A 21,461-nucleotide genomic window follows, 5' to 3' on the forward strand; every position below is an offset into this window, starting at 1 on the left:
TATGCGTGTATATATATATATATATATATATATATATATATATATATATATATATATATAGATCCAATCAAATCACATTATATAGTCTTTGGGAAAAATATTTTAGGAATTAACCTAAGACGTTTACTATGTTGTATACTTTTTTTTAACAAAAGACTTAATTGTACTTTTGACCCTCATAGTTTATTCAATTGTTTGATTTTGAACTTTTAACTTTAATTGAGCGATTTTGGTCCCATAGCTTCTCAACTGTGATATTAAAATAAGATTATGTACACATTTTTTTGACCTTTAATTTTTAATTATGTAGTAGCAAACTTTATAAAAATTTGAAATTTTGAAAATAATGATGATACAATTCCAACATGTTATATACAATTTGTCTTTATAATAAGAGTAGAGAAATATGGTCAAAATATATTATGTGAATAATGCACATATTCAAACTTGATCACTTATTTTGAGATGGAATGAGTACTATAGTAGATCAGTGTGACATTATTTTATTTTATTTTACCACTGACGTTAAACTCAAGTAACAAGTGATAGTTTAATGATTTTCCAATGTGAGGTTATTACTAAGTACTAACTATCTTCAATTGGTTCATAAATAGGTGGAGGAACACCTAAGAGATAAAGCAACAAACTGATATTGATCAGACTCACAAGTCACAATCTTAACCGAATAAACAGAAAATAACGAACTAAATAACAAACCGTAACAAACTTAACTGCTATTTCTTACTACTACTAACTCCTAAGGGGTAGTTAATAATATGATGAACTCACAAAGTGCTATTTCTATATAAAGCATACAACTAAGGCACTAAGCATTTTATCATCACCAAATTCATACGAAGTGTATCAAGAATGGAAACAAAGAAAGAGAGTTGCAGTGATGGAAATATCAAAATCAAAGACTCTGAAGCTGATCATGTTGACCATGATGATCACAACCAAGAATTGCGTCTTTCTCTTGAGAAGCTGAATCTTGCACCCAAGAAGAAGAAGAAGTTGCTTATTATGAACCTGAATGGTTTTCTTCTCCACCGATGTATCCACACTTACCATGTCACCGATCATGGATGCTATCCTAATCCCATCCTAAAGTCTCGAACAGCTGATAAAATACATCTTAACTTTCTCCGTAAGTAACATTTGCTTAAACTCAAACATATATACATTTCTGATATTTGGAGATTTCTTTTTATCATATGCTTAATGATTATATTGTAAATTGTGATTCAGTTTTCAAGAGGCCATTTAGTGAAGAATTTATGAAATTCTGCTTAGAAAGATTTGAAGTTGGGATTTGGACTTCTGCAAAGAAGTCAGTAATTAACACTTTTCCCTTTTTATTTTTCTTCTTTATGAATTTGATTGATTATATATATGGTGTTGTTACATTGTTATTTATTACACTTTTCCTTCAGGCATAATGTTGATGGTGCTTTAACTTTTGCTATAGGAGAAGAATCCAAAAATAAGCTGCTATTTGTTTGGGTACATTTTCTTGAAGTGTTCTTTTTTCTTTTTGCAAATTTGTATATAAAAATTCATATCAATAATATATAAATCTTGTTGGTTTATTTTGTGTGTTTCATAAACTTTTTGTAGGATCAAAGTCATTGTTTCGATTGTATTGGTATGAAATCAAAGGAGAAAAAAGAGAAGCCTCTTTTTTTCAAACAACTAAAAAAAGTATGGGAAAATGTCGAGAAAGGAGCCCCATATTCTGCTTCTAATACTTTGATGATTGATGACAAACCATATAAGTCCTTCATTAATCCCGTAATTCAAAACTCATTCTATTTATTTTTATAATATGGTTTTTATTCAAATGTTAACAATTTTCATAACCTCATATTGCAGCCAAATACAGCAATTTTTGTCAAGTCATATGATACAGAGGACAAAGAGGACAATGCACTTGGTGAGTGAGAGCATATCATATGTTTATGTATTTTTATTCTTTTTAGATATTTGGTGCATTTAATTTTATTAATATAAGTTATTTAATTTGTATAGATCCAAATGGTGAACTTTGCAAGTACTTGAAAGGAGTAGCTGAAGCTGAAGATGTTCAATCCTATGTGAAGGATAATGCTTTTGGGCTACCACCACTTACATCAACTCATCCTGATTGGAGTTATTACACCCAAATTTTCACACCACAGTTCCTTAACTATTGGTCTGCTGGCAAATGATGACAACATAGTTCAATGAAGATTAAGGAAATAAAGTAGTGGTTACAATGCTAGTAATAGGGATTTGGTTAAAACCTATGTTTAGGATGAGTACTTTCATTTTTTTCTCTCAATATTTTAGCTACTTTTTGGGCAAAACTCAAAGTTTGCAGTATGGATGTGGTTTAATTTTCTCTTAATTGTTGTTGATGTGAAAAGACTTATGCATGACGGTTTGCATTAAGTTTCTTTTGGTATTATTATGCATGATCTTGTTGTTTATGTGCCACAATGTCGGTTTGATTTGGCATTGGCAGTATAACAAAGAAAAATCAGTTTATTAGATTTGGAATTTTGGGAGAGAAAATAGTGAAATGTTTTATAATAAGAACTTTGAATTAAGGCCATAAAAAATTGTTACATTTTGAAAGTTTTTATTATACATAAAAAGTGAAACAAGGACAAATTGAATTTATTGCAACTGGGTCAAGTACTTTGCTAAAGACAATTGTTTTTTTTTTTAATTTTTTATATCAAAATAAATGGGTAAATAGCAATGCTGTCAAAACTTGATCGGTTTAAACCTTTTCTTCTCAATTCAACTGGTTGAATCGAAAACTTGTCAATCTTATAGAATTATATCAAATCCGGTTGAATCAGGTTGAACTTCAAGTTCAACCGGTTCTTTTAAAGTAAAATAAATAACTTTTAATTTTAATGTTTTATTGGTCATCCTAATCAACAAAGATTGAGGATGGAATCATGATCTATATTCTCGCAGATTTGATCTCCGTTACGACAAAATTGGTTAATACATAGTCCAAGGTTCATCACCATTTGAAGTTAATTTTAACAATACTAGGCCACAAAAGGACCGGTTCTAGAGGAATTCAACATGAGTTTGCGGTCTTTCCAAGTTCAAAAATTTGTTACTTTGATCTTGGCTAGTAAACTAGTAGTGATGTAAAATTTCGGCTATGTTTCCAATTGCATACAATACCGAGTTGATTATAAATTATACATATAGTAATGCTGCTGATACAGTGGTTTTCAAGAGAGGCTGAACCCAAAAGACAGTAACACAAGTACTGTTCTTACTGTAATTTTCTTTGGAAGAGATTATTTTTTCATTATAAGGCAGATTTTTCACGCCCTTTCAATATTAATGGGGATGATTATAGTACAAATAAGTAAGAACAACGCTTATATTAATGTCCCTGAGTGTTTTTCTTCAAGAAAACAAGCCAGATAAAATCCAAACAAATAAATTAGATCGAAAAATAGGATTGGAGTTCCTCTACAATTTTCAGATAATTTTTAAATATATTTAATTCAAGCTAAATGTTCAAATACCAGCTGGTTTCTATTTGGGTTGCAACCCAATCCAGTTCCAAAAAATTGACATCAAGAGCATACTCCCTTTGATTTCAAGTATTGTATCAACCAGTACTAATAATTAGCCTAACATTCATTTTCAAAAGTATAATAACTAGCCACCAAAACCCAGTGGAGATGACTTCAAATCCTGAAAGCAGAATGATCTGCTCCTACCAAAACTTTAGTAAGATGACCGAAACCACAAAAAAGAAAGGTGTTAACTGTGAATCTCTTAATCTTCGAGCTCGATAATCTTAACCACAGATGCATCACCAACTTTCTGGCAAATAACCACTCTATCATGTGGCTTTATAACTCCTGATGCTTTTCCATGATCAAGTGCTACCTTGAGAATAGACTCGTTACTGGCACTTGTTGATTCAGCCTGCACGCGAAGTATGAGATCAATACCTAATTAGTCTCAGATCATCGAATATATGTCATGCAAAATGAAGTTCAATGTTTCCACAGCATATCCTAAGATGTTTTTCTTTGACTTCCTAGGATGCATTCTTAAATAGTATAACAAATGTACAAAACTTATCCCATTATCTACCCAGAAAGACTACAAGGAGCTCTTCAGTCGGAACCCAACCCCCATATTCAGCATCCAATACTCCTTCCATCCCCCCCAAAAGAACAAACCTTAATAACAAAACAGATAAACTCAGTGAAACAAAATTCCCATAAGAAAAAGAACTTACAGGATGTCGAGGATCAGCAAGCATGGGAAAGAGACCTCTAACAATAAGTGATTGCCTTGCCTGTGTAATGAATTATAAGTTGGTAAACAAGATGATCAAAACATAAACAGCATAACATCAATCCTGGTAAGTTTCTAATAACAAAGATAGAACTATGTGTCCATATTCAGGCAAGTCGAGCATCATCATCCAAAGCTGACTACCATTTATGCTTTGCACAGGATACAATTAATAACAGTTGGGAAAACTTGCAGTATAAATAGACTGTAATATGATTGATACATATACGTAAAAATATCTAGATAGTAAATTTTGATTGTAGCATAAATAATAATATTATATAAATATATAGATAGTAGTATAGTAATTACTCCTTCTGTCCCACAATAACTGTCACATTTAACTGTTTCACACAGATAAAGGAAAAAGAACTGTGATTTTACTAAAGTATCCTTATTAACCATTCGTGTATTTTCATTATGAAAAATAACCTATGAATTGTGAGTGACGCACATAGTATTAATTAGATGGTACAATTGGAAGAAAAAAACACTAAATTAAAAGTTGATTGATAGTGAGACTCTTTTTGGGACTTTTTTTCATTGTAAATGTGACAGTTATTATGGGACCGAGGGAGTACATTAGCAGTAAATAAGCTTTCCCACAACTGAGTTGGTAGTTGGTCCTGGAAACAAGAAACAACGGAATAAATTGTTTTTATTTAACAATGTAATGAGCAAAAAAGGATTATTGTGAAAAGTTATGAACTCAATATGCACAATATAAACTGTCTATGCTACAAAGGGTTTTCAGAAAAGTTCATTTGATAGAAAGTTATTCATTAGTCATCCTGCAAAATGTTACTCATTTATCATCAGTGTAAATCTTATTTTATATTTACAACTATGGAGATTTGACTCAATTGTCATAATTCATAAATACCTCCAAAATTGAAATTACCCAATTAAAGTGGAGAGAATTTAACGACATTCAGAAACTCCCTTATCAAATTTAATCCTTAAAATCAGGAAATTTAGATTATATAATGGTTATATCTCAAAGATACAATTCTCCCCAGTGCCAATTTGGGTGGGCTAGTTTATCTTCTTAAAAAAAAAAATCTCAGTTTTTTTTTTGAAGACATAAAAAATCTCAAAGTTATAACATTGATAGAAACCAATCTGTCAAAAATGAGGGAAGCGTTGTTCACATTCATGGAAGCTAACAGAAAATAAGATGTAAATGAGACAAAAGTTAAAAGCTAACCTCAAAAGCTCCACTAAAGCTCCATTTAAGCTGATTTGTCTTAAGCCTGGGTATCACAACAGAGAGAACCGGCATCGTTGGTCTATACTTTGCTATCAATCTGAAAAGTGCACGTGTCAAGGAGATTTGTGAAAATGCAGAGAAGAAAATTTAATATGATATTCATCGATCCGTTGTACTCATTTTCTATGACTTGATCCAATTCAAAAGAAGATATCTAGTTCAATATAATTTCCCTTGATGGTAACTATGAATTATTTATATCAAATTATTTAAAGAAAGTACCTTGCAGCCCTTCCAGATGAAGTGAAGCAAATGATAACAGAAGCCTTCACCTTAATAGCTGCTCGTACCTAAAAATATAGGATTTTCATTTTAGAAGATTCCTTCCATATATGAACTTAAAACAAACACCAACACGGAAAAAAGCAAAAACAGTAGCCAAAAATTATTATTTTTCAGCAGAAGCTCTAGAAATTAAAATGCCTCCCAATGCATGTGGCCCCATCAAAGAAATAGATGAATACAGCCTTAACCCCACAAGTAAAGGGGAAGATATTGAAACTACAACCAGTGAGCACCACATCAATAGACCACAACTACCCTACAACTTACGCCTCACCGTCTCATGCACTAGGAACCACCATTAAACATATCAAGGGCAAGATAAAAAACTAATTACCGCAGAGGATGCTATGGATTCCAAATGGGTCATGGGTTCTCCCACATATTTGACTGTCTTCTTAAAATAAAGGTCTTGATTGAAAACTTTCTCAGCCTGAAACAGAAGGCAGAGACATCAGCAGTATTCTTAATGAAATTTCAAACAGGTCATTCACATAAATCAAAGGATTCATGTAACTAATACCATGCTATGCTATTATGCAAAAAGAAGCACAAATGACAGGAAGGAATTAATATCCAAATAAATAGAAGAATTGAGAACAACTCAGTTTCCTGCAATTTTAGAAGATTTTACACAAATGTTGGTGCATCATATTATTCACAGTGAAACCAAAAATAAACAAGCAACCAATTTACACCATAGACTCCTTAGTCCTGTTTTGCTTGTATATCATGACTAATGAATTAAGTTAGATTAGATAAAGAAAAGGAAAAAAATCATCTGGCTATTGAACTCAAGTCATTCAGACCATAGAATCTTATTCACTCATGAAAATGGAATTTCACTGTTTGATAATAACCTCTTCAGTTACAAGACACATACACATTATATTGTAAAGGAGATGGCAAACAATTATTTGTAAAACGAGAGATACTCAGCAATACCAATGATAGGTAGAAATGCAAAGTAGAGTACTACTGCCTTGACAAAAATATAGACGGAGTCAAAGAGCACATAAACTCAGGAATTTCTCCAGTCAAACAATTGCCAAATTAGAAATGTTTACAAGACTGAAGTTATCAACCACAAAACAGTACGATACCAATTTAAATTATTTAGGCCAAAAGCTCCTAATTCACAGAAATTTTTATCAACAATGTTGCCTGAAGTTGAAATAACAGAACAAATCTTAAGTACCAAACAGATTTAAAGGAACTTCGGAATGCACTTACTTCTGAACAAATCTTGCCAACGGTAGAAATAGTCTCAACAGGATATAACCCACGTAAAGTCTCGGCACCCAGAAGAATTGCATCACTTCCTGTATATTAATAACAGTTCAATAAATATCTATTAACCATTTCTTACAAACCACATAGCAGAACGATTTCTAACAAACCACGTAGCAGAATAAGCACAATTAGAAGAAAACAGCATCATTGAAAAGGGGCAAAAACCAGGGGCAAGAAAAGAATAAATATTTCTTAATAGTTTTTATTAATCAGGAAATGAATGTTGACATGCAAAATGCAAAAAATATGTCAAAAGAACAGCAATATTTCCTGTCTTTGATAATCACCTACAGGCTACCGTTTAACATGCAAACTAACAACAGCGACTCAACAGACAACTTGAGCAGATAGATTGGCACTGATAAAAGTTATGGTATAGTTGAAGTAGAACTGAAGAAAACTCTTGCTATACTGACACCTTATAAGTAACATACTTTATCTAATACTTACTTTTACCCCTCTTTAACTTTCTCACTTTTGACATACACTTCCTGGAATGCCCCATCACACTTTTCTTTGTGCTACACACCACATACATGGCACTTTTCAATTTCTGAAATCAGCTACATTCACTTCTAAGTTTCACACACACACTACACTGTATTTGTAGATTCTATAGTGAGTTGCTTATTTTACACACTATCTACAATATTACAATGTATAAGTCGATAGGACCATGACCAAAAGTCTACAATATTGTACTTCTAATATCTACCCAAAAAATTTCCATAATTTAATAGAGTTGACCATGTTCTAATATGAGATTTTTAAAGTGCTTAAGACTAAACTTTAAGAGAAGAGTGTCTTTGATGAATGATAATTAACTTTACTGGATAACATGCAAACGAGTGTGAACTGAACAGCGTAATACTACATTAACTAGTGGTATCATATGACCAGTACTCACCATCTAAAACAGCATTAGCAACATCGGTGGCTTCCGCACGAGTTGGTCTTAAGTTGTCAGTCATGCTATCCACAACACGTGTGAGCACAGCAGGCTTCCCAGCCATATTACACTTGTAAAGAGCCGACTTTTGGAAGAAAAAGACCTACAAAACCAAATGGTATTTGATTAACATATCAGCAACAAATAGTCTTAGAACTATTAGGTATTTGCCTAAATTAAGATAGTTATGATGGTATGATAGTTGTTTGGGACATTAAAATTAGGTAACAGTTCATTAAGCTTATTCAGATCAAACATGTAAACATCCTGTTCCAATCCAAGAAGTATGTAGCACCACTCCACAAAAGCTTATTTTCTTTCATTGTTCTAGGTTTTTAGGTTTGACATTAAGCCCCCACTTGATGGATGACTATTGAGTATTGATGCATTAACTACTGATATAATAAAAAAAAAAAAATAAAGACAAATGGTTTTCAAAATCGTCACAATATCTATATCATATATAAAACTTCACAGTTAAAAGGGAAATTTGAAATGATTTTGAAGATTAAGTAAATTCAATTGTTTCCAAAACAACCTTATTCAGGTAATTAGAAACTGGGTGTTTAGGAAACTATACGGTATAAAAAATCCCCAGGTACTTGGGATATATTATCCGTCTATTTATTGAAACTTTGTTTGACCTAGAATGAAGCAAGGATACGGACACGGACACCGGACACAACACGGACACGGACACGCCGACACCGCTGATCATTTGAGAAAATTACATAATTCAGTGTAATTACAAGTGTCGGTGTCGGACACGACACATGTCCGACACCGGGACACGGCTAACCCGGGAGTGTCCGTGCTTCATAGGCTAGAACCTAACCTAAAAAGAAGTGGCGGATGACCTAGGCAAGAAAAAGTTGGGACAAAGCGTGTACTTCAATATATTCAATGAACAGATCTTTATATGAATTATTAAGTACACTATCAACATGCCTAAAGCACAACAACACAGGATAAGTAAAAAAAACTTCAAATTACACGCAGAGAGTAATTACTACAAAGAATCTAACCTTCTCTGGTGGAAGATCAATGCCCAAATTCCCACGGGACAGGATGATACCATCAGCTTCTTGTAGAATCTCATCAAAATGGGTCAATCCCTAAAAAGAAACAGATATATAAATGCAGTTGAATCAGCATAGCTGATAAGGATCTAACTAAGAAATAATTTAATTTTGTCCAGTACAGAATTAAGAAATCCAATTCACCTCAACATTTTCAATCTTTGCAAAAATTTGAGTCTGGCTTAGATCACCTAATGTAGATAGGAATTCACGTGCCTGTATTTTAAACACATAAGATATGTTAGTAGAAATCCTGGAACAGAAATAGAAAGAAATTAAATGACCAATTCTGAACTTCAGACGATGAAACCAACACAAAAGATGTGGAACACAAATTACCTGGCGAACATCTTCAGCATGCCTAGTATATGACAATGATAGAAAATCAATTTTGTTTTTTACTCCCCAGGTGCTTATAACCTGCAACGAGAAAAAATTATACTCCAGAACATAAAAGAAACCTACAATCCAGGCAGACAGAAGCTCTACATGTTTGACGGTATGTACTCACTAAAACATGCAAGTGAATAATTACCTCCTTGTCTTTTTCAGTGAGGGTAGGCAAATCAATATGAATTTGAGAAGCATGCAAGGTAAACAATGCCCCAGCCAATGTTGCTGAATTTTTAACAGTACAAACAACGTCCTGCCCTGCAACTTCAGCTACCTGCATAGTTTCAGGTAGAATTCATGTATGTAATGTAAGACTTCATTTCAACTTTTTCTATTCATGCCAGGCTAGGTGGCTAGGCCCATTATATAGATTTAGAAATATCAAATTAGAAAATTTAACTTCAATTATCCAAAATCGCAATATAAATATAAAAGTTATTAACAAATGGCTGATGCAGATTAAAAATATACTTTAGAACACCACAATAACAACATAGAAAGCGACCTATTGGAATAAATTTTTCCTTTCAGATCCAGAAGTCCTAGCTCAACTGGCAAAATGCCGAAATTGTTAGGCCGGATGCCATGACCGAGGTTCGAACCCCGGTACCTCCACTTGTGTGTGTGAGTTTATAATGGCTTTGCCATTTCGTCTATCTACCAAAAAAAAAAAAAAAAAATTTCCTTTCAGATCCACTTATCTTACCTCTAGCCATACAGAAGTAGTTTCACTTCCTGTGAACAAGTATTGACCAACGAAAATGGTGTCTCCCGCCTTCACTGACTGTAAACAGTATGAATAAGATTAAGGTTCAAATTAACACAAACATTGCAATGAAAGCAACAAAGAATGAGTTTATTTTGCGCTAAGCTAAGCATTGGTTGTTGGTAGGGATAACGTGAATCAGGTAAATTCACAGAGGTTTGAAAATTTAAATGAACCTTGGCGAGTCCATCAAAATTGATAGGCAGTATCTCTGAAGAAGCTTCTTGCCCCTGATCAGGAGTCAGAATAACCTGACTATCAGCCAGAAGAGAAATCGATGTCTCGTTTTTGTTAACAACCTGCATCTCAGCACCAACTGTGTCCAGCATAACCTGACAAAGATAACAAAGAAACCAACAAAACACTCAACAAAAGTGAAAACAACAATAGACACACCCACAAAACGTTGACCATAACAAAACAAACAAAAACATGCAAAATACAATGTGTTTAGTTTTAAGCTTTTAGTAACCACTTACAGCACAGAGCTTCTTAGTAGTTTTGATAGAAGTCTTCAAATTCTCCAGAGTCTCTTGGTGATACTCGGAGTCACCCCAAGAGAAATCGAAACGAGCCACTACAACAAACATTACAAAACCACATCAAATAACCGTCTATTAAATGTTGGATTTAACTCATCACTATTAATCAATCCTAATCAACATATCAATAAAAAAACTGAATTTAATCACAACAAGTCACACACTAGATGGTGTAAAACCTTTCGGTGTATGTTTGGATATAAGCTGCAAGTTTGACAAAATCAGTTATTTTGTTGAATCTCCACAACTTGTGCCAAAACCACAGTGGCTCAACGTGATTTTGCCAATCTCTAGGTTAATCTAAACATACGCTTAGCCTATGTTTGGTTCCACATTTGTTTGAAGCCACAAAATTGATTATGGAAGTGTAAAAGTGATTTTTACTCTGAATTATACTGTTCAACTAACATAAATCACTTTACATTGAAGTCAATTTTAAGTAAAATAAATTCTACAAAATAAATTCATTCAAAATCAAATTTTGTTACATGCACTTAGACTAAGAAAACAAACAAACAAACAAGAATAATATATATACCAGACATTCCGGCTTTGAGACAAGAAGAAATAACATCAACAGAACGAGATTTAGGTCCCAAGGTACCAACGATCCTTGTCATTGCAGGAAAAAAGCTCTGAAAATACAAAAATATAATAATAATTTAATAACAATAATGATAATAATAAACGAGAAAGAAAGAGAAGAAGAATAAAGAGAGTTACGGTTTTGGCTGGCTCAAGGATTGAGATCATCCGAATAGGTTCTTCGATAAGCAAGTTACTTGAATGCATTTTTGCTACTTGTTGTTGAATGAAAACCCTAGAACAGGAAAACGCAGCGAGAGAAAGAGAATAAGAAGAACGTTGGATCAGTGCAGTGAATGAATGGGGGCTGCGTGAAGAGACCGAAGGGTGTTTCAATTTAAATACCTAGAAGGTTTCTTGGGAAAGGAGGAATATGCTTCCGCTTTTATATTTTGCTTCTATTCTATTCTATTACCCTTTACCGCTCCCTTGTTTAACAATTTTCTCTCCTCACTTTTCACACACTCCTACTACTTCTAGAATACCCAAACAAGTTTCCTCAATGTTTTTTCTTGGGTATAATAACCCATGTAAATTATTTTATTATTTAAAATTATGTCTATGGATGTTTACGACTTATTATAATAAATCAATGTTATCTTTTTTTAATCATACAACGATATAACATTAACAATAACATTTTCAATAACATTATCAATGTTGAAGAGTATAGTTTCTTTATTTTTTTTATAAGATAATATTGTTACTATTATAGTGGAGTATTTTAATGAGATTTATTTATTTTTTTAACTAATAATTTAAATATTGTTATAAAAAGGATAAAATAGCATATAAAATACTTTAAATGAAGGACAAAATTGGAAAAGAAAAAACTTAGCCCAAACTCTTGTATTTTCTTTATCTATAGTATATACAAAGAAAATATATGATTTTTGACCGACCTTTTCACTTTCAATTATACCCTTAAAAAAATTCGTTGGTGTCATTTGAAAAAAAAAATTATATTACATTGTCATATTATATTTATATTTGAAAAGATAAATATATTACATTATATAAGCATAAAAGTCAGCAATTAAGCATAGTAAAAAAAAACAATTTTAACTTTTACGTTGGCCGAGAAATAACTGTGTATCTTTAAATCGTCTATCTATTGATTTCGACTAACATGATATTTAATTTTAATTGTAAAAAAATACTTATTCGATGTATTTTTTTTTTTTTTGACAAAACTTATTCGATGTATTTGTTAACCTTTATAATTCATTCTTGTATGCTTCTTAAAAAATAATTCATTCTTGTATGCTATTTTTGTTTTTGTTTTGTGTAAACATTCTTGTATATTTCATTTCTATTGAAGAACTTATTCAAATTTTTCATCGAAAGACATAAACAAGTGTGAGGAGTAGAAGAAACTGCTCTCAATAAGATTTGAGAGGTATTGAAGAAAGCTATGGGAGAAGCACATGGTATTAAAGAAAGTAGCCTGCGGTAATTACCTGATTCAAGGATTAAACTGAAATCATAAATGGACGAGAAAGACCAACATTATGGAAGGTTGTGCTATCACTTCAATCACTAAGACCCTATGTTTCATAAACCGTGTATTTGGTTAAGAACAATGATATTTGAACAATCATTTGGTACAACCTATTTGACAACCTTCTTTTTCTCTCTTTTCATTGGTCAAAAACAATGGAGAGAGAAAAAAGAAGAGAGAGACATGGGCGGACCTGAACAAAGCATGGTGTGGCACATGCCACACCAGTTCAAGTCCAATCCTTTTTATTTAAATTTTTTTTTATCGGCTCATTGTATATTTTTACTTATATATTAATACAAACACCTAATTCTTTTTATGTTTATACACGCATCTTTATTTGTACTCATATATTAATACGGGGACATATTTATTTGTGTAATTTATATACGTGTCTATATTTTTACTCATATAAGAGAACCTATTTTTTTTTTAATATTCATGTGTTTATATGTTAACTTATATATTAATACGGGGACCGATTTTTTTTTAATTTATAAACATATCTATATTTTTATTCATATATCAATACAGAGACTTTTTTTTATAATTTCTATGCAATTGCGACTTGCTTCCAAAAAAAGAGCGCAACGCGCTCACTCGTTTGTATGCATATGTATCCTACTAGAGCATTTGACATCTCTTGTAACCTATATAGAAAGAGATGTTCTTAGAATAATTAGTAATGATATGATTTTATTTCATTTTCAACAAATGGAAAGTAGATTATTTTCTTTGTAATTTTAGTTGTTACAACTATTTTTAATATAACTTCTTATTAAATTTAATATTATTTAATTATTTGACCAAAAAAATGTGCCCACTAGTATTGAAAGTCCAGATCCGCCCCTGGAGAGAGAGTAAGAATATAATGTGAGTATGAGAGAGAAAATTGTCACAAAATGGATGTACAAATATCATTTCTCTTTGGTTAAATCATGGTTGTGTCTTTATTTTGTTGAACTATTTACATTTTTTTTAGCAATATTTTGTTGAAGTTATGAAAATGAACTCCGTCAAAATTGTCCTCTAAAGGTGTGTTTGGTTCTGCGGTAGAAAAATTGATTTTTACAGAATTGATTTTGATTGAATTGATTTTGGTAAAAGTGAGTTGAAGCTAAATTGATTTATGTTTGGATATATTGACATAAAAGTGATTCTTATCAATTCATGATGTTTGGATAGTTTGAATCAAAATTGATTTTGAATGTATAATTACTAAAAAGGGTTTTATACTTTTATTACATATATTTAAAATTAGATTTCATTTCTATTTGATAATTATTTAAATTTATTTGTATTATTAATTTAATTAATTATACCTCTCATTTTTTTAATTATTTACAGAATTGTTTTGATTATTATTTATAAATATTAAGTAATTTAACTTAATTCTTTTTTTGGTCAAATTATATAACTTAATATGATGGGTAGATAACTAGATATAATAAAAAGAAGTTCATGAAATCGTGTAGAAATCCATAATGAAAGTTAAAATGGGTGTAGAAACTAGAAACTCACTAAAAAAAATCAACAGCGCCGTCAAAAATTAATTTGCAAAATGACTATCAGAAAAGGAAGTAAGGATAGACATGGAAAACTGAGAGCAGCTTTTGTTAAAATAACAAATCAAATTGAATCAATTCTCACTGTGATTGCAAAAGCTACAAATATGAGCTTATGTATAAATCGATTTTGAGGTCTGAATCAATTTGGAAAATAGTTACCCAAACACATGTCTTTTTTTTAGACTCATGTTTGCCTATCCAAACTCACGTTTGAGGCTCTCAAACGCACAATCAAACGAGGGCTAAAAAAATTTGTCAAAATTGTGGTGATTCATCAAACATGCACAAATTCATTCATGATACTCCCTCCGTCCCATAATACATGACACAGTTGACCCTATTACGCATACCAATGCATAATTTTGAGCTTAAATATCTTGAATAATATATTAGAAAAAATTATGAAAATTTGATATTTTGAAAATACTCATCGAGACGAATCTAACGACATCTTATATGATATTATTTATCTTTGTATATTAGTAGAAAATATGATCAAAGTAAGTTAGGTCAAAATTACACATTTTCAAATGACTCATCTATTGCGTGACGGAGGGAGTAATAATTAAGGAAAATGCTAAAGAGTACCCTTGGGGCATTGGTTGCGGGACGGAGGGAGTAATAATTAAGGAAAATGATAAAGAGTACCCTTGGGGCATTGGTTAAGAGAACAATAATAGAAATATTGTGTTGGAAAGTAGTAAAAAGTGATGAATTCAACTTTTTAAAAGTTTGAAAATTGTAGTTTTCGATGTAAAACTACTATTTTTGGTTTCTTTAACCATTGCCCTGCGATCACTGGTTAGCAAGACCCAATAATTAATAAGTTAAAGAGTCCAATGAAATGTTCCAAAGCTTTTGTCATTCATTTATAATACTTTGTAAAAAAAAAAAAAAAAACTCTTTTGTCTCAAATTATAAATTGTTTTTGTCATTTCGCACATATAAAGAAATATAATTAATTTTGTATGGAAAAATTATATTTTGAGTTGTTTTACAAAATTGTCCTTAATAAATTGTATAGAAAAGATAAATTAAAGAATGAAAGAAATGTGGGTAATAAATAGTTAAAGTATAATATGAAAATTAACATCAATATTTCATTGATATTGTAAAACGACTTATAATTTATGATTTTTTTTCCTTTCCAAAAACAACTTATAATAGATTTCTCCAGCTTCCAAAAGTGGAGCTAATAGCATTACTGAAATAATTTCAGCTGCTCTAATCTCCAAAGCATCTGAAATTCCACAATGTTCAACTTCCTCTAAAATGCAAAAAGAACCGATTATGTTAATTAGGATTACCACTTTAATAAAAACCATAAACTGAGAAAATCAGCAACAATTCATTGCTATGACAGAGTCCAATGAATGTTCCAAAGCTAATATAACTATTGTTTGCAGAAAGATTTGCTCCATAGAATCAACATCAGTGAGATATGGAATCCAAGAAGCTGAACACCTGTCACAACAAAGGACCAAAACCAACAGACTTGTGAAATGTGAATAAAATACCAAGTTGTTTATTTCATTCCATTGTAGCATATTTACTCTTTCTTCCTACATCAAATCAAATCAAATTAAACATAAACTCAAGTTCTTTTTTTATATTTTATTTGGGGTCTGATCTGCTGCAAATTAAGTTCTATTTAAAGCCTTGGTCAATTCATAATATGACCACTTTATTTGCCTTAAGAAATGGTGGGGTCATGAGAAACTATATAAAGGCTTTTCATGTCAGGAATAAATTGAGCAGTTTACGAATTTGACCAGCAAATATGCCCCACAGGCCCACATCATATCATCCGCATTTACTATTTGTTGCAAAATGATTGAATGAATAAAAAAAGGAAAAAGATTTTTAAACAACCAAACCAAATCCAAAGACAAAGATGTAAATTTATTTTGAGGAATGATATTTTGACAACCAATTTTCAACAACTTTTGTGACAACTCTCTTTAATACTCTCATTATACATTTATTCTCTCTCTTCCTTTTTCTCTCTCTATTGTTATTGTCCAATAAGAATTGAAGAAAAAGGTTGTCCCTAAAAAGTTGTTTAAAATTGGATGTCAAAATATCATTCCTCATTTAACCCTCATTTGCCTCTTTCTTTCACTGTACAGGAAGGAACACGACACTGCCAAATATTGGATGTGCTATGTGAGTAGCAGAGTCACTGATTCAACATAGATCATATTATAAGCTATGTCTCAAGACAAGTGCAACAAAGTTATTTCTCAAATATTACAAATAGAAAACATAAATAACAACTCATGCAATTTAAATAACCATGCAATTAGAAGAGGATTAAAGAGAGTTTCATCATCAAGCAATGAATAACACTAGTGCTATTAAGCTAAGCAATCTTCAGTTGTGGCAAGTGAAGGTGAAAGTGAATTGCGAGATTCATCATAATCCTCTCTTAGAGGAGATTGTTCCACCCTAATATCCTCAATCATCTTAACAACTTCCAACATTGTTGGCCTCTTTTCAGGTTGTAACACAACACAAGCTAGTCCAACATTCAGCATTGAAACAAGCTCCTCCTCAATGTTCTTGTACCTCAAAAGTTCTTGATCAAACACCTCTGATGTCCACTCATCCTTCACAACAGATCGAACCCATTTCGGAAGATCAGCTTCTTGTTCCTCAAATTCCACGCAAGGGCGAACTCCTACGGGAGAAGAATACTGAGAGGAAGGAGCTCTTCCTGTCAAAACTTCCAACACCAACACTCCAAAAGCATACACATCTGCCTCTTGTGAAAGCTTCTTTGTTTCCGCCTGTTCTGGAGCTCTGTACCCACCCAGCCTTGCAACCGCGTGAGCAGGGTTTAATAATAGTGACAAACCAAAGTCACCTATGCAAGCAACCCCATTCTTGTCAAGTATCACATTTGATGATTTCACATTTCCATGAGGTATCTTGGCTGCACTATACTCTCCATGAATCCTTGCTAGGCCTCTTGCTGCCCCCAACACCAAGCTTATTCTTGTTGTCCAATCTAACGGAATCCTTCCTGGGCCACGGTTCCCTAATACATTCACAAAGCGACTAGCAAATTAGTAGGCAAAAAACTAATAATAACCAATACATTTTCTACCACGGTTTTAAATTGCTCAACGCAACTGCAATATAAAAGATTTTGCGGTATCTGCAACTCTGCAACTACAATGGCAACTGAAATTTTGATCAATATAAAGGTTTGCAGCACAACATCAACTATAATTTAAAACCCTATCAAGTATCAACTACTTCAAATTTTTTAAAAAAGGTCTTCAATCATGGTTTAGACCACAACATTAAAATTTTTGGGATTAGGATCTGCTGCAATAAACAAAAATTGCAGTTTTTGATCTAGATTGTTAAGTTTGAGATCTTGACAGTTTAGATTACACAATAAAAAAATAAGTTTAAAACATTCTCCATTGTTAATCTGAGGCCGGGCTAATGAGATCGAGATAAAAAAAACTGCATTTTGTCGCACCAAATCCAAATCCAAGTTTTTGATGTCTTAAGGATCGATACCGATCACATTTTAAAACCGTGTTATTCAAAACCATACAATTAATTAGTATTATTAATTATATCACTAAATTGAAAACTCAAAGGTAAATGGCAATAGATTAGACAAACCATGAAGAAGAGCATGCAAGCTTCCATTGGATAGATAATCATAAACCAAAAGCTTTTCTTCCTTAGCATAATAATAAGCTTTAAGTCTAACAACATTAGGATGTCTAAGCTTCCCCACAACATCCATATACTGTTCAAACTGATTCCTATCACAAGGATTAGCATCCTTAAGTCTCTTAACAGCAACAGTACATCCATCATCAAGAACAGCCCTATAAACAGTTCCCAAACTACCCTTCCCAAGCATCTCTGCCGAAGCTCGTAGCAAATCCTCTAACTCAAACTCATTCCTTCTATCAAAAAACACTAATTTACTTCTCTCTGTTTCAGTTGTTGTTCCATCACTATCTCTATCCACACCCCCATTATTACTATTACCACCCCTATAACCTTTTTTCTCACTTCCACTGCTACTTTCACTTTTTCTCTTCCCAATCTCACTATCCATCCCCACCGTTGAATTAGATCTTCCTCCTCTTCCGCAACATTGTGCCACCGTGAAAGAAACCACCACCAGTAACGCCACAGAAACCGCCACCGCAACTGCTACTATTCCCCCAGGGCTCAACATTTTCCGTTTTTTTGAAGGAGTTTCAGATTGAATATTACCATGACTTTTGCTAGGGTTTGAAGGAACAATTTCAGAACTATCATCATCAGAAGGAGGATGAGGAGTTTTTTCGGTGACAGAACACTTCGGCAAAGGCGCTGATCCGCAAAGACCGTCATTGCCGGCGAAGCTTTTGTTACCGAATTTGGTAAACATGGCGTCTGGTAAGTGTCCTTGGAGTTCATTGTTGGTGATGTTCAGTTCTCTGAGATTGATAAGGGAAGAAGAAAGATCGGGAACTTCGCCGGAGAGTTCATTGTTCTGTAACCGGAGAGTGAGTAGATGCTTCAGTTTTGATAATTCTTTGGGAATTTCGCCGTGGATGTTGTTGTCGGAAATGTCGAGTCTGACGAGAAGCCGTAACGAGGATATCTCCCGCGGTATCTCGCCGGAAAAGTCGTTGCCGGAGAGATAGAGAAGTTCAAGATCAGTGCAGTTTAAGAGAGGAACAAGGGTTCCGTTTAAGCGGTTATCGTGTAGGTCAAGGAAGCGTAAGTAGGTTAGCGTTGAGAGAGAATCAACGGGACCTCGGAGATTGAGGGAAGGGAGTGAGAGAGCTATCACTCTGCCGTTTGGAGAGCATTCAACACCGCGCCAGGCCGCGTTGCAGGCTTCCTCGCCCGTCCAGTTATCGACGAGGTAGCCGTGGAAGTCGGTTTGGAGACGGAATTCAGTGAGGGCGTGTGTGTCATTTTGTTGTGTACTTTGTGTTAGAGATGGTGATGTGCAGAGAAATGCTAAGGTTAAGGCTAATGCTAGTGTTGTGTTCATGTTATGGTGTGTGAAGAGAGGGAACAATTGGTGTGTTTTATGTTTTAAATTTAAAGGTGGAGAGTGAAGGTTATGTTATGTTTGAGAATTTGAGTGAGGAACCGAGAGACTAGAGTGTGATATTGTGCGAAATATACAGTAACTTTATGGATGATTAATCTTTACCAGAGAATTTGACTGACCATCTTTAATAGATAATCTCCACTTTCAACCATATTTTTTTCACCGACAAAGCTCGAACTCGAGACCTCACTTAAGAAGTCCAAGTTCAATTCAACTTGAGCTAATCTAATGTTGGTGTAGTGGGTGATGATTGAGAAAAAAGCATTGCATTGCACATGATATTTATTATACGTGTGCTGGTAAGGTAATTAGGATTGGGGGAATATGATGATTAAAGGTGGCAGCTGATTATGGGTTTGGAAGGTGATGGTCGAGTGTATGATTGCTGTTTTCTACTCATAAGAGGAAATGGGATGAGTGACTATATTTTACCTTTTGTCTTGTTTGGCATGTTATGCTAAAGAGGGGAAAAATAATTATGTAGGATAAATTTAGACAACACAATTATACATTAGAACATTGATTAATATAGTATGAATAACATGAATATCATTGAATAATATAATAGACCCTTAGTCAAATGCTTGTCATATATGTCACTGATTTTAATTTTAATAGTATGGTTGGAATAGAGGATGGTAATCCAATTTCAAATATTCATGTGTTCCAGTGATGCATTTGATAAGGTTTAACCATCACTGGTGTCAACATCTAAATTTCAAAATTTTAATTTAATAATTAATTAATACTATGAAAATGTAAAAGGGGTTGACTATTTACAACCATCTAGAAAAAAACTCATCCTGTATAGTTGTAGTGAATCGTCGTTTTCCTACTTACTCCAAAGATTAATAATACATTAATTCCACGCCCTATTAAAGAATGACATATTTCCTTGATAATTTGGTCATGCAGAACCAATTTAAGGCATGAGATCCACAGTACACAGTTATTTCCTTTAAGAAAGTGTGGTGGTTTTCAAAATAATTGAACAGAAAATTTAAATTGGGTTTATTCATGCTACATTACATTTACATGGTATGTCTTTTATTATCTTTTTCTTTTTCGTATTTCCCATTACTGAAATCTTGAGGTTGTGGGGTTGAAAGGAACAAGTGAAACAGAATGGTCCAAAGTTAAACCCTTGCATGCTTTTAAAAAACAACTATCTGAATTTTGGATTCAGAGTTAACTTGAGCCATTAAGTAATGGATTGCATTCCTTAAAAAAAAAAAAAAAAAAAAGTAATGGATTGCATGACTTAGATTTTTGCCCTTTTATCAATAGGTCACTAATGACATACACAATAACTACCATAGTCTTTTTATGTCTGTTCATATTTGGTCCAAATGTTATAACTTAGAAGCGTAAAGTTGAACAAACCAGCATTAATTTAAGAACTAATTTTAAATTTTAATTTCACTATTCATGAAAGCAAAATATCAAGTGCTTTTAAAATTTGGAACGCCAATCTCGCCTCCAAACCCTCTGCTTTATTACTCCTTTTGCTTTAGTGGCAAAACAAATTCGTAATGCAACAACCAGAGAGAAAAAAAGCTGTGAAACAATTATTCCTTCACTTTTTGCGACCATATGCATAATGCATCTGTAACATCCCAGACTGCTTACAGGATTGCCGACTAACCCCACAAACCAACACGAGTCTTTTCAGCACGAGTCTTTTCAGCATGCTTTGTCCTCACTCACATGCTTACCGGAAAACTTCCCGGTAGGTCACCCATCCTAGTACTACTCCAAGCCAAGCACGCTTAACCGTGGAGTTCCTATGGATTGAGCTCCCGAAAAGAAGATGCATCTTGT

At 32.9% G+C, this 21,461-nt stretch overlaps 3 protein-coding genes across 4 annotated transcripts; 1 reads left to right on the forward strand and 2 right to left on the reverse strand.

Annotated features, from left to right (window-relative positions):
• The first annotated feature begins 798 nt into the window (after nt 1–798).
• Nucleotides 799–2,386, forward strand: LOC146910657 (putative FCP1 homology domain-containing protein C1271.03c). The gene is made up of 6 exons (XM_085725769.1): nt 799–1,147; nt 1,249–1,330; nt 1,434–1,503; nt 1,618–1,791; nt 1,873–1,933; nt 2,029–2,386. Exons 1-6 carry the CDS (start codon nt 871–873, stop codon nt 2,205–2,207), a joined length of 843 nt encoding a protein of 280 aa, XP_085581895.1. The 5' UTR covers nt 799–870; the 3' UTR covers nt 2,208–2,386.
• A 1,103-nt stretch (nt 2,387–3,489) lies between these two features.
• Nucleotides 3,490–11,798, reverse strand: LOC146910658 (pyruvate kinase 1, cytosolic). Of its 2 annotated transcripts, XM_085731090.1 has the most exons (17): nt 11,624–11,798; nt 11,439–11,535; nt 10,838–10,935; nt 10,535–10,690; nt 10,299–10,376; nt 9,735–9,866; nt 9,539–9,619; nt 9,344–9,415; nt 9,146–9,235; nt 8,079–8,223; nt 7,112–7,200; nt 6,216–6,311; nt 5,819–5,886; nt 5,534–5,633; nt 4,908–4,952; nt 4,268–4,327; nt 3,490–3,948 (listed from the first exon to the last, which is right to left on the reverse strand). In XM_085731090.1, the coding sequence occupies exons 1-17, from the start codon at nt 11,690–11,692 to the stop codon at nt 3,796–3,798; spliced, it is 1,629 nt and encodes a 542-aa protein (XP_085587216.1). In that variant the 5' UTR covers nt 11,693–11,798; the 3' UTR covers nt 3,490–3,795. The 2 variants fall into 2 exon arrangements, with proteins under 2 accessions (XP_085587216.1, XP_085587217.1); XM_085731091.1 differs by lacking the exon at nt 4,908–4,952.
• A 4,939-nt stretch (nt 11,799–16,737) lies between these two features.
• On the reverse strand, nt 16,738–19,602 carry LOC146910659 (leucine-rich repeat receptor-like protein kinase PXC1). Its single transcript, XM_085731093.1, has 2 exons — nt 18,197–19,602; nt 16,738–17,594 (listed from the first exon to the last, which is right to left on the reverse strand). The coding sequence occupies exons 1-2, from the start codon at nt 19,575–19,577 to the stop codon at nt 16,912–16,914; spliced, it is 2,064 nt and encodes a 687-aa protein (XP_085587219.1). The 5' UTR covers nt 19,578–19,602; the 3' UTR covers nt 16,738–16,911.
• Between the last annotated feature and the right edge of the window lie 1,859 nt (nt 19,603–21,461).

Source organism: Medicago sativa, chromosome 7 (assembly GCF_051527215.1).
Source record: "Medicago sativa cultivar Bolivia chromosome 7, Bolivia_mono, whole genome shotgun sequence".
Taxonomy (NCBI): Eukaryota; Viridiplantae; Streptophyta; class Magnoliopsida; order Fabales; family Fabaceae; genus Medicago; species Medicago sativa.

Bases quoted from the DNA above. Each gene is read 5' to 3' on its own strand.
- LOC146910657 (XM_085725769.1), top strand. From the start codon at position 871: ATGGAAACAAAGAAAGAGAGTTGCAGTGATGGAAATATCAAAATCAAA. The intron at 1,792-1,872 runs GTAATTCAAAAC...CTCATATTGCAG, and splicing joins ATAAGTCCTTCATTAATCCC to CCAAATACAGCAATTTTTGT. The intron at 1,934-2,028 runs GTGAGTGAGAGC...TAATTTGTATAG, and splicing joins CAAAGAGGACAATGCACTTG to ATCCAAATGGTGAACTTTGC.
- LOC146910658 (XM_085731090.1), bottom strand. From the start codon at position 11,692: ATGCATTCAAGTAACTTGCTTATCGAAGAACCTATTCGGATGATCTCA. The intron at 10,377-10,534 runs GTTCATTTAAAT...TACTGTTTACAG, and splicing joins ATTTTGATGGACTCGCCAAG to TCAGTGAAGGCGGGAGACAC. The intron at 9,620-9,734 runs GTAATTATTCAC...TTCTCGTTGCAG, and splicing joins TCACTGAAAAAGACAAGGAG to GTTATAAGCACCTGGGGAGT.
- LOC146910659 (XM_085731093.1), bottom strand. From the start codon at position 19,577: ATGAACACAACACTAGCATTAGCCTTAACCTTAGCATTTCTCTGCACA. The intron at 17,595-18,196 runs GTTTGTCTAATC...TGAATGTATTAG, and splicing joins CTTGCATGCTCTTCTTCATG to GGAACCGTGGCCCAGGAAGG.